At 43.4% G+C, this 12264-nt stretch overlaps 2 protein-coding genes across 4 annotated transcripts in view; one reads left to right on the top strand and one right to left on the bottom strand.

Annotated features, from left to right (window-relative positions):
* LOC147999225 (disks large homolog 5-like) overlaps positions 1-9519 on the top strand; it is a 51374-nt gene extending 41855 nt beyond the window's left edge. For 2 of the 3 annotated variants that reach the window (XM_087596425.1, XM_087596424.1), the window contains 4 exons: positions 5888-6047; positions 7368-7511; positions 8144-8306; positions 9020-9519. In XM_087596425.1, coding sequence (XP_087452551.1) covers positions 5902-6047; positions 7368-7511; positions 8144-8306; positions 9020-9049 — 483 coding nt within the window. In that variant the 5' untranslated portion in view covers positions 5888-5901 and the 3' untranslated portion in view covers positions 9050-9519. Of the gene's footprint in view, positions 1-4666; positions 4822-5887; positions 6048-7367; positions 7512-8143; positions 8307-9019 lie in introns of those variants that run through there. The other variant, XM_087596423.1, reaches the window with a different exon arrangement.
* Positions 1-12264, bottom strand: part of LOC147999222 (disks large homolog 5-like) — an 81981-nt gene that overhangs the window by 16679 nt on the left and 53038 nt on the right. The window lies entirely within an intron of this gene.

Raw genomic sequence — 12264 nt, 5'->3', positions numbered from 1 at the left:
GAACCACATTGTCTATCCAGTTTCTCCTCCAATAGAAGGAGAATGTGCATCGGGTCTTTTAAGTAACTCTAAGCCCCAGCTTCCCCACAGCTCCCTCCTTCGATTCCATTATTGGTGCATTTTCAGTAACGCTCACTTTATTTTTGGTGTGCAAAGAATATGCACCATGTCAGTAAAGTGTGTGTGTGTGTGTGTGTGTGTGTGTGTGTGTTCATCCATGAACTCACTATAAATTATTATCAAATGACCCATAAGACTGTGGAGAAACCTGTCGATGTGCATGCAGAATTATGTTACTACTGTTCCATGGCACCTTGCAGGGAACACTGAATTAGTGGGCCGCTTTAATAGAGCCTAAACAAGGCTCTGCATGGTTTTCGGTGAGATTGTGATGTGCAACACCACAACAGAGATCAGCAGAAGCTTCATTTATTCCATGCTGCTGTTACCAAGAGGAGGCAAAGCCTCATCCCATAGAGAGTCTGGTAGGATCTGATGAAAGGAAATAAACTCAGGGTTGAAATCAAGCCTTTAGAAACAAAGAGAAAAATACAAAGTCAAGGAAAGCAAGAGCTGTCTTTTCTTCCTCTTTTTTTTTTTTTTTGAGAAGATCCACAATAGAGACAACCCCTTCCTCAAACTAACAATGCACAAGAGAGACAATACATGAATTAAAAATCAGAAATGAAATGAGGGACATAACAATAGACACCGAGCAAATTCCAAAATCATTAGTTCTTACTCCCGAGGACTTTATGCCAGAAAACTGGAATATTTATTCGATATTGTTGATTTTGTAGACAGATAACAATTACCAAAGTTAAATCCAGATCTGGGAAGGTATCTGAATAATACCCCTAAGAAAATAGATACACTCATTAAAGGTTGCATACATTATATATTATATTGCTTTCTTTTTGCATGATTAAACCCCTTCAAGGACATTTAGCTATGTTATAGAAAGTGTTACTTTTAAAACAAAAGGACAAAGAGAGAAATTGAGGAGTCACTGAGAGACACTTCCCAGACAGGATCAAGGAAAGACGGCTGAGAGATGCAAGCAGGGGCTGCAATGCCGCCCTTGAGAAGAAAATGTTTTTCTCACTTTACCTCACACTATGCTGTACTGTGTCCGTTTTTTGTGGAAGCGGCTCTCATGCTCTCTGGGTTATGACAAGTATATTGTGATACTAGGAAGAGGGGTGATTTGCTATACAGATATTTTAAGAAGAAGCCTTTGCTTAGTCTCACTTCTTTGCCTAGTCTTGCCTCGGTCGTTCCTGGTATCATGGGAATAACGATCTTATTATATCTTTCCAAAAGGGAATGTGAGGTAATGCATATTCATGCCTGTATAAGGGTTAATAAGCTTGCAGCTGCATGCAGTTGCATCTGCCTTTGCTCTGCATCCCCTGTGTCCTGGTTATTTGTGACCATACCTGGGCCGCTAACACACTAGATGGTGACACGCATCACCCTTCTCAGTGTCAGGTTTATTTTCTTTCTTTTTTGAAATCTATGATGTGGAGGCGTATTACAGCAACAATATGAAATAGCAGGCGGGCATGTATGAAAATTGCTGTGTTTAAGCTAGGTGTGGGGACAAGTCCTCAAAAGGAGCTGTTAAGATGGGAAACAAATAATGCATTTATTGCTGGAATTGAGTTGCCTCAGCTGTGTTGCTCTGCCTGCTCAGTGTCCATTCAACATCACTCTGTTTCTACAGAGGAACTCAAGGTTTGCCCCAGCTGCCTGTGAGCTGTGATATGGGCAGAGAAAGGCCAGGACACAGTGGTGATTTCCCACTCCTCAGTTATGCTGAATTTTCCACTACTGTACTTGTATACACAAGTCCAGTGTGGTCAGTTATTATAGATATTTGTCATTTCTTACAGAGGGCAACTATGATTGACTACACCCAATTCTACAAAAAACAAAAAAAGGAAATCTGGCCCTTGGCAGCAATCAATCAAGAAATATCTAGGATGGTGGTGCATGAATTCTGCCAAGCAATGAACTCAGATAGGTGGGGTTGTGAGGAAGATGTATGGTTGAATATCCCAATAGATTCACGTTGTATCATCTTGATTTAATCTAAGGACAAAGAAGTGCAGTATCTCTGATGGCTTTCTTCCAAAACCTTGAAAGGTTCAGTGGGGTTTGACCTCAGTTCTTCATTCTTCTTGCTGGGGCAGCAACACTCAGGGAAGCTTGAGATTACCATAGGCACAGTATTAGGCTAGAAATGCTGAGTAGGTGATACTAAGTTGTTCAGATGGTGATACCCATTTCATTTGTTCTTAACGTGGACCAAAGGAAAGACAGATCAAGATCCTTAGAATAAAAAGATCATTTCCAGTTTTTTTCTACCTTTCCTGAATGAAAGACTGGTTGGTAGAGAATGGTAAAAATTCAAGAATTGGTAGATGATGCTTTGAATGAAGGGTGGGTTTCTGTGCTGGTTTTAGACAGGTTCTCAATTACCCCATCTTGTTCTCTACGTTGCTCGTCAGGTTCACTTTGAGCTCAAATAAAGCTGCTTCTACTTTCCAAAAGGTAGTCTTACAAAGGGGCCTCCAAGGACTGTGAGGACAGCATTAGCCAATGAGAATTGAGGTGTGTAACCCACAACTATAGCTTTATCTGAAAGACCCTCAGACAGAGGAGACTCTCGCTCCAGTCCTGAGGACAATCACCACCCCATGAACACACAGGACTCAGTCTTGATGTAAAAACAAGAGGTTTACTTTGGGATACCAATGCACTGGGGCTCGACACGGTCCTCACGAGGAGGGATGTAAGGAGCCTCAAACAACAGAAATGTACAGCTTAAACCGTCATTTATGATCACACAGTTTCATTAGCTCAGCTATTTCGGTGCCAAGAATAACTAGGCAGATGTTTCTCGTCCTGGGGATAAGGCCGTAACCACATCAATGTAGCTATTTCAGTAGGAAGGATTTCTGACTTGATATATGTTTTCTTATCCTGGGGTTCCCAGGACAAGGATCAAGTATATCTGTCTTGGCAGGTGTTTCTGTTCTGGAGTTCCCAGGACAAGGCTATAGTGATGTCAGCCTATAGCACAGCTGCATTCAGTACCAAGGATATCTCACTTCTATAGTGGTCAGTCAGCTTCCCAGAGATGTTTCCTGTCTTGTAATTGCCCTGCAGTAAATATGTTCTATACCCTCTGTTCTTATGGTCGGGCAGCTTCCTAGAGAGTGGGTGGGAATGTGCTTTCTGTACTTTCTGGTCTATTGTCTAACGTCTAGGGGCTAAGCGAGGGCCAGCTTAAAAGATTCTCATGCTTACGAAATGGCTGTTCTGATATCAAACGGGGATCTTTCATATCCACTTTCTTCCAAGTCTACCAGCCATCTCAGATTGTTGGTGTAATATGCCTGACAATCAAGGACACAGAAAAATAACTTGATACACAGCAAGGACATGGCAATCATATCCTGTGTCGTTATGTATGTTCTGGATGAAGTTTGTTAAAATGACAATATTGCACAAAGCTTTATATAGGACCCATCAAATTAAGGGTCACTATGCACCGTCATAGCTAAAATGGCCTGGTCAGAAGTGACCACTGGATCACTCTTCTGTAACTTCACATGAGAGGCTTGTGCTTTTTGTGTTTTATTATTTTTCTGTTTTTTTCTTATTTATTTATTTATTTATTTATTTATTTATTTACTTTTTGCTTTATATGTTGTGAGGAAGATAGTTCAAGTCATGCATCTGCCCCCAAAATCTGAGCTTTGCTACTAATACTGTAAACAGTATTAGTGTGTGCATCCAATAAAATAACTTGGTTTTTGTTTTTAGTACGATACATGCTTTTGTGTTTTGTGGGGTGATCCATGAAACAGGAGTGAAGATGCTTGTTTCTTACTCTGTCCACTGAGTTATGTCTCTAGGCTTGTCCTACTCCTTTGGCTGCACCCCCCACATCTGCTGACTATTTTATTTTTCAGATGAAATCACACGTTATAGCTTAGAGAGGCCTGTAAGCAATCCTACTTTGGTAACTTAAGTGCAAAGAGGAGAGCCCCACACTCAGCCTGAGGGTGTATTCACTGGTGGATCCAATATTTCAGTTTCCTCTCCTAACAGATCACCACAATGTTGCCAGGACCATAATGAGTGCAATTCTTTCTCCTAAGGAATCTGGTGGCAACTGTCAAATGTTAAGCACAAAGCTTCAGGTTGTACCTATAACACACACCCACATCGCAACCTACCCTACAGGCTATTTCTGGGTGTGATTTCATGCACCTGCACATGATGAGACAGGAGACCTCTTTGGCTACTTATAGGAACTGGTGTGATTTCTCAGTAATCTTTAATGGGTAATATTGCTGACTGAGGAGAATTTGAGGTAGGATGAAACATTTCTGTGCAGGGATTGGGGAGGAAGCACTCACTTAGATACATAGCAATGACTTAGGTTTTTCCAATCAAGCCTAGAGCCAAATTTGGCTTTGGAAGCATGTGGTGCTCAGTGGCTATGCCACAGGGAAGTCCCCTGAAAAGGGTCCATCAGCTTTTGCTCAGTACAGGCAGAACATTAGCAGGGAGGCAAAGTCTGTTATCCATGACATCAGCCGTCCCTTCGTGGACATTCTATTGTCTCCTAGAGAGACCTTGGAATCCCTGTGATGTCACCAGTATCGTTGTGACAACCAATTCCCTACTTTTTCTCTTAGTGTCCAAAGGATATATCCACAGACATGTTTGCCCGTCTTTGTAGGCGCTTTGGGAGAGTTGATGTTGTTAGAGAAGAGTCTAGAGTGAAGCAAATGAAACCTAAAGGTAATGATGGACACAGGACATGGGGAATGTGGAGTAAGTTCTGGGCAGTGTATGTTGAGCTTCCTGTCAGGGGTGTGTGTGGGGGTCTTCCGCTGGCCTTTATAACAATGGGCCACAACCACTGGAACATCTCCACAGATACTGAATTCCATGATTATCACAATTCCTGAAAGTCAAGGTTTTCACATCATTAGTTTCTCCATAACCACATGGAGGATATGGCACTGCCTATGCTATTATTGGGTGAACTTCTAGTCTTTACTTTTACAGTGCATTCGGTATGTTAAATTGATATAATAACACCATCAGGAATCATGGAGGGTATAACTTTTCTGAATTATACAGGGCATCAATGTACTTCACTTTCATTGCTTCTTTAATTTCAGTGACTATCTGACAGTAGTAAGAGGGAGAGAATTGTGCTCCTGACATGACCTTATATTCTTAGAACTCCTCTGACTACCTCTGGCTGACGGGGCCACTCTTACCTTCATATATTAGAGGTTCTGTGTGGAAGATATTTTTCTACAGTAGCCAAACTATATGGGGCAGGTAGAGAAAGAGCCTGTAACCTACTGACACTTCTGGGGCATTTGTCATTTCAGTAGGGGTAATTAATAAGTCTGTTGACCATGTCCTCCCCCTACATGACATTTTAATGCAAAGTTATTGGACTAGAGTAACAGTGTAGGATATCTGAGTATCCCTGATCAATCAAGTCATTGTGGATGCTGAATTGATGATCTGACTTCTGAAACCAGAGGGGTGAGGGTCCTGAAACCAGGTTGTAGCCTGCGTACCTGATAATAATCCTGGAGAAGGCATCTCTCTGGTACTTGTAAGCCTGTGTGGGCGGGCATAGGGAACACCTGGCTGCTTACATCTCTTGGTCTCTATATAGTAGTGGGGGAACTGTGATCCACTTAGGAGGCCTCTTACATATAGACCAAACTCCTTGCAGTGACACTGGCTTCCAAGCATGTTCTCCTGTTTGGACCTCACTGTGGTCTGTGTATGCTCTATGCATTCGCCCCATGCGGGTTCACTTGTATTCTTCTACCTACAGAGGCCTGCAGACAGATGTCATCCCCTGAAAATATCCTAAACAAGGTGCAGGCCAACGAGGAAGAGGAGAGGCTGAATAGAGAACTGGAGCTAACTACCAAGGAGAGAAATGAGCTGACAGATCGCCTCCTTTATGTGACAGGTGGATCCATGAGCAAGAGGTATGCATTGCTCCAAACAAAGGACCTTGTTCTAAACCTCATCTCCCATATAGAGGAGATTCAGAACCTGACCCTTACTGAGGAGTGAGTTTGGAAATGGACTCTCTGATTCCGCCTGTTGAAAATCTGAACTTGTGATGTGAGTGAAGAATTCAGGGATAAAGTCACTGGAGCATGAGTTCCCAGTGTACAATTGGAAAGCCCTTGACAGGTGGCAGTTTGCAAGGTTCTAGGTGCTGTGAGTTTGTGGACAGTTTTTGTACTTGCTAGGAAGGTGACTGAACGCTATCATCTCCTGGCAGCACCCTTAGGTGACAGGTCCCACATTGTTCATCTCCATGCTTAACTAGAAGGCCTGAGGCGGGGTTGGGGATTTAGCTCAGTGGTAGAGCGCTTGCCTAGGAAGCGCAAGGCCCTGGGTTCGGTCCCCAGGTCCGAAAAAAAGAACAAAAAAAAAAAAATTAAAAAAAAAAGAAGGCCTGAGGCTCAGGCCTGTTCCTTCTTGTCTGTGTGCCTTAAACACTGAGACAGTAATGGTGCTTACATTTCTACTGATTCCCATTGTGCTCTTTCCATATTTGTCTCTCTTTCTCATTCTCTGAGTCTGTTTACTTTTCTTTTCTTGTGGGTGTGTCCCAGTTTGTGTGTCTGTGTGTGCACAAGTCTGCATGCATATGCACAACTTTTATATGTTTCTATGTCCCTGCACACTTGGAATTTAGGGGTCTGTTTTTTGACCTCAGGATATACCTGTATAATAGTTTCATGGAGGTGTAAGTACTTTATTTTTGGAAGCCCCACTTTCAACAGTACAGTTCTTTGCCTGTGTGGTCACATTTGTCTATACATTTGTATGCCTTGGGCAGATTATAAGTTTGTGGCAATATCTGGTCTCAACTCCAGAATTATGTGTACTGTCTGCCTCTAGAATATTAGTTATTCAGCTTGTAGCATTCCACTTGTCAAAACAGGAAAAATGAAATCAGAGGTTTCTGGATGTGCGTGTGTGTGTGTGTGTGTGTGTGTGTGTGTGTGTGTGTGTGTTAGCGTAAGAGCTGTGGCCTAGGCTCTTGACAGCATAACAGGTTTGAATGCAGATCCAGCCCTCCTGATGGAAAAAAGTGAGCCAGGGAACCCTTTATCTGGGTGCTTAGCTTCTGTTGTCCTGGGCACACAATTCCAAGTTTCTGAAGCTGAAGAAGATCCAAATATGTAGAATTCAAAAAGTGTCCTTCCAGGGCTGGGGTAGTACAGGGCACAGCCTGAGTTCATATAATCCTAAACCTCGATGTTCATTGGGTTCTATCTTCCTGGGGCCAGCCCCTACTTCAGGCCAAATCCATTTTATGAAAACTTGAAGATAAAGGAGAAAGAGGTCATGTCATTACTGCACAACTTAGACACAAAGAACATTGAACATCGTGAGAAATTTCAGGAGCTCAAGAAGGAGATTAACTTCTATCGGTAAGTACTGGTCAGAAGGGCCCATCACTTGTGGAATGGCCATGTCTGCCTCTCTTTGTTCTGGACCGGAGGGTCTGCAGCTCTGGGTCCATGTCTTCTGCTGTTTAAATATCACTGTGCCGTGGGTCTTTTGGACTCAGTTTCAGTTCCATAAGAGACTGTGACTTCTCACCACAGTGTCTATGCATCTTTAGAAGGCTCTGGATAGAACTACACTGATTCAGGCATCAGAGTGTTATTAGGCCAACCTGCGGCTCTGGGGTCATACCAGGTTTAACAAAGCTCAATGTGTGGACCACATGGTTTGCATGACCTCCCTTTGTTCTACTGTCCTCTTGTGGTTGTTTACTGCCTACTAATTGATGCTGTCCCGATGCATTGGGCTCTCATGGGTAGTTGTAGATCCCTTGTTCTTTTGGACAGACATGGACTCTTATTGGTGCTTGGGTCACAGAAACAATTTATTCTTCCCTGGATTGGCCGTTTGCTGTTTGTGCAGCAGCCTTACATGTATGGAGATGTATTCTATGAAGTCTTTATGGGTATCTGGGTCCTGGTGGAGTTTGTGGGATTTGGCAGTTGGAATGGGAGGAAGAGGTTTCAGGATCTTACTATGCAGAGTGTGTTTCCAGCAACCTGCACAGCCGGCTCCTGATGGACCAGGCATGTATGAAGAAGAAGTTGGTCACATTGAAGCAGGAGAGCAAGGAGGTACAGCGATATTTGTTTGAGTTGAACCAGAAAGATGAAGACGAACAGGAGAAGACCAGCAACCTCCAGACCCAGCAAAATGTGGTAGGAACAAGCAGCTGAGTCAGATTAACAATGTCTGATACCATTTGCCTATTGGATACATCTTTGCTTCCCCTATCACCTGTCTAATCTCCCCACACCCAATCAGTCACCCACTTCATGTGATAGAGTTATTCATTGCTCTGTCTATGCACAAGTATTCTGGGATGTTAACCACTTTTCAGAAACTGAATTATTGGCAATTATACTTCTCTGCCCTTTTTGAAACTGCAGTCCAGAAATGGTGACAGAGGAATAACATATCATATGACTGCATCTCCCTATCACAGATTGGATGCTATGAAGAGTTTTCAACGAGTTCTTGGTCTTGTGACAAAGGTCATACAGGGGTCATGTTATGGTTGGAAGCACCTTGTAAGGATAAGAACCAAGTGCAAATGGCAAATGAGTCCTGGTCATTGGCTTTGATCTGGGTATCATGTGGCCTTCTCTTTCTTCCTGCACCCCAATTAGGTCTCTCCCCATTTCCCCATTTCTGGTTTGCACTGGTAGAGTCTGAGGAGCAGCTTGTTCTCCCACAGTACTGTGAGGGTTGCTGGTAATGTTCCCAGCATGCAGAGATATCAGCAATGATTTCAGTGAAAAGATCAGTGCTGTCTGTCCAATGTAGCTGAGGGGACAGAAGGCAGCAACTTGACAGCTGGTATGCATGTCCCCACCAAATCAGTGTCTTAATAGCTGCCTTGTCCTCCCAGGTCTCAGAAACTGCAGGAGACATGGCATAGGACGGATCCCAGGAAGACAGCCCCCTGAGGAATGAGTTTCTCTCTCAGGAGTTCCCTGTGACGACAATCCTCACAGTCAAAGACTTTTTGGGGGAATATTCTTCTTCTCAGATAATTTCCTCAATGTATAGAAACCCTAAATTTATGTATCCGTATGCCAGCCTGTCTCATTGAGGTCTTCCTCCTCTCTCCTACCGACAACACCATTTGAGAGACAACTGAGGGGACTGCCTTGACATCTCACGTCCTAGAGGAGAAACAGCACTACAACTGTGTTTCTAAATGTTCATTAAGAAAATGCTGTTGAGAAATGTTTTTGGTTATGATTTTCATTGAAGTTTTCTTTTTGTTATTTCATAGTTATATATTCTTGTTACTGTTTTTCATTTTTTATACCATTTTAGTTGTTCATTTTATGCCTGTTTTTTGTAAATTGTATTCCTTATGAATAAAAATTGATTTGTAACTCTTGACTCTTAAGACCATCTTATTCAAGGGTCCTTTCCCCTCCTGTAGACTTAGAACTGACAGCAGGATATGGATCTTTGCATGATCCAGTGAATTCAAAGCCACCAAGGGGTATACTGGGTGATAGTGTCTTTTGTGTGGATAATGTGACTTTTTTTATGGACACACACTTTATGATGTAATCACTGACATACTGTATCCATGCTGTCATGTGTTCTGCTCATCCTAGTCTATATCAGTCTACAACACACATTCCTTATTGACTGTGTGCACCAGATATTGAGTAACACACACTCATGCCTGTAGAGCTGCAGAAAAAATGACAACTTTCACAAAGGAATATAGAATAATCCTAATCGAGAACCATGTGCCTCAGTTTTTCTTACAATACAGCATTATTATTAAACCATAAAGATAATGACCATCAACGTCATTTTGGGAAATAGGTTTTTATAGGTGCTGTTTCACTTGATCATTCATATGCTGTGTTTTTTATTGTTGCTGATTATATTTATTTTTATCATGTAACTCAATGGATCTTTTTTTTTCAAATGTATGTCTGGGCCACTCCTGAGTGCATTTCCCTCATGATCCAAAAGAGGGAATAGCATTCCCCATTGTAGATGATTGTTAGGGACCATGTGGTTCTTCTGAGAGAGCAGCAGATACTCTAACCTGGGAGTCATCACCACAGCTCCTGTAGGTAGCTTTTGTCCTTCCAGGGCATGTGCTGTACTAGGTGGACACGATCACCTCCCATTTAGGAGAGAGATCTCAGGAGATGTGTATGTACAGGTGGTTGAGCAGTGCCTGCTCAATGTGGTAGGCTGCTAGGCAACCAACTGAACCCCAGCCCTGCTCCACCTGCATTCTTCGAGGCAGAGTTTCTATAGCCCAGGATGGTCTAGAATGCATCATCTACCTATGTCTTTTTTCCACTAATGATAGGATGAGGAGCATATGTCCTCCACACCCTTCTTTCCAAACAATGAACATGCTCATGGTCTGGTTATCACATGGCCATGAGGGAGGTAAATAACACTCAGCCAAAACAGAGGCGCATTCCACAGTCACACAGACAGCCTGGACAGATCTGACACGATCAGCACCAGGTTTGACTGCCACTACTTGAAGCAAGGTCCTCCAGTGTTAGGACAACCATTCAAACAGCAAAGAATGAACCTGTTCCCAGCATCCGAGGAGTGGGAGACCCAGAAACCCATGTGTCAATGTGGCCATTTGGAAAATGGAAGAGGGGAGGCAGGGAAGCAGGCAGAACTGGACACAGTTGCAGGGACCCAGGCAAAGAGGGAATATTGGGGCAGAGTCCATGAGATGTCAGTAGGCAACAGGCCAGCTGGGACTAGTGTGGGTACAGGGCTTCTAGTGTGGGTATGAGAGGAGCAAAAGTAGCAATGGTCAGATTCTGATGCAGCATAAAGATTGGAAGGAGCTTAGATCGTCTCAGTGTCGTATAGGGACATTATAGACACTGATGGGCAGTATGGGATTGCAGGGTCCCTTATAGTGGTCTCTGCAGGTGTCCGGGCTCTGTCAGACCTATGACTATCAGGCAGGCTCTGAGTGCAAGTGAGAGTCACGGGACAGGCCCTGTGTACAGCCTGGTTTGGGGACATTTCCAGGTGCCCCATGGACTGCAAAATAAAGGCAAAGGACACAGGGAAGCCAGCAGTTCCCATGCACAGGACATATACTAGTAGACCTTTCTAGAATTTCCATAGACCATCTGTCACTAGTCCTCACTATAGAAGGCACCAGCATTCTGCTTCAATTGGTGAGACAGCTAGTCTAACTCCAGCAGTAAGGCCTCAGGGAAGACAGTAAGAACTCACAGGTGACCTCTTTTACTATTGAAATAGGCTCTTCCTATGGAGCCCAGAGAGATCATAGGGTCCTAATTCTCCTGCCTCACAGTGACTGTAAATTCAAATCTACCTTCAAGAGCAATTGATTCATAGCACAGGGGGAAGATCAGATTAAGGCTATCTAAAGGCCCCAGGGTGGTAGGATTACCAGGGTCCTAGTAAGTTTCTCCAGCCTTAATTACAACCTGAGTCAGTCCTGCTGTGTGGGATATCGCCTGCTGCCCAGTGATATCACAACTTGGAATTCTTTGTCAAATATAAGCTGTTATGGGAATGAAGTAGCCACACAATAAACACTGGTCTGGATACTCCTAGGTCAAGAATCCCCTGTTGGAAATGCCTTGGACCGCACCATTTTACATTCCGGATCCTTCTGGCTTTTTAGCAGATTTATAAATACAAAAAAGAAAAATGGGCATAGTAATTTAAGCCTATGATCCCAGTCATGGGAAACTGAGTCAGGGTGATGGAAGACTGTAAGTTCCAGGCCAACCTGTGTTTCAAGAAAAAAAAAAAAAGGCATGGTGAAGGTTCCACTCAAGTAGAAACCAAAAGGCTTTCACATGGGGCCTGCCATCCACTGGTCAGCACTCCCATCGTCACAGCCACAGGGAGACACTGGGGAATTTTTCCCACTGTCTCTCTTTGGGATGCAGGCCACCCCATGATTCTATGTGAGGAATGCCCCAAAGGTTGCATCATGTGAGGGACCTAGATAGTTCCAGGATTGGGAGAATTCAGGAGTTTATAATTAGGGATGATCTACAGCTTTGCCAAAGCCTTTTCCCTCCACATGGCAGCCCCAGGTTTGGCCCCAACAGTAAAAATAAAATCCCCCCAAAATAATGCCAACAAAATATC

Source organism: Rattus norvegicus, chromosome 19 (genome assembly GCF_021556685.1).
Source record: "Rattus norvegicus strain SHRSP/BbbUtx chromosome 19, alternate assembly SHRSP_T2T, whole genome shotgun sequence".
Lineage (NCBI taxonomy): Eukaryota > Metazoa > Chordata > Mammalia > Rodentia > Muridae > Rattus > Rattus norvegicus.
The sequence above is the reverse complement of the archived record's forward strand: the minus strand, read 5'-3'. Positions and strand labels throughout refer to the sequence as shown.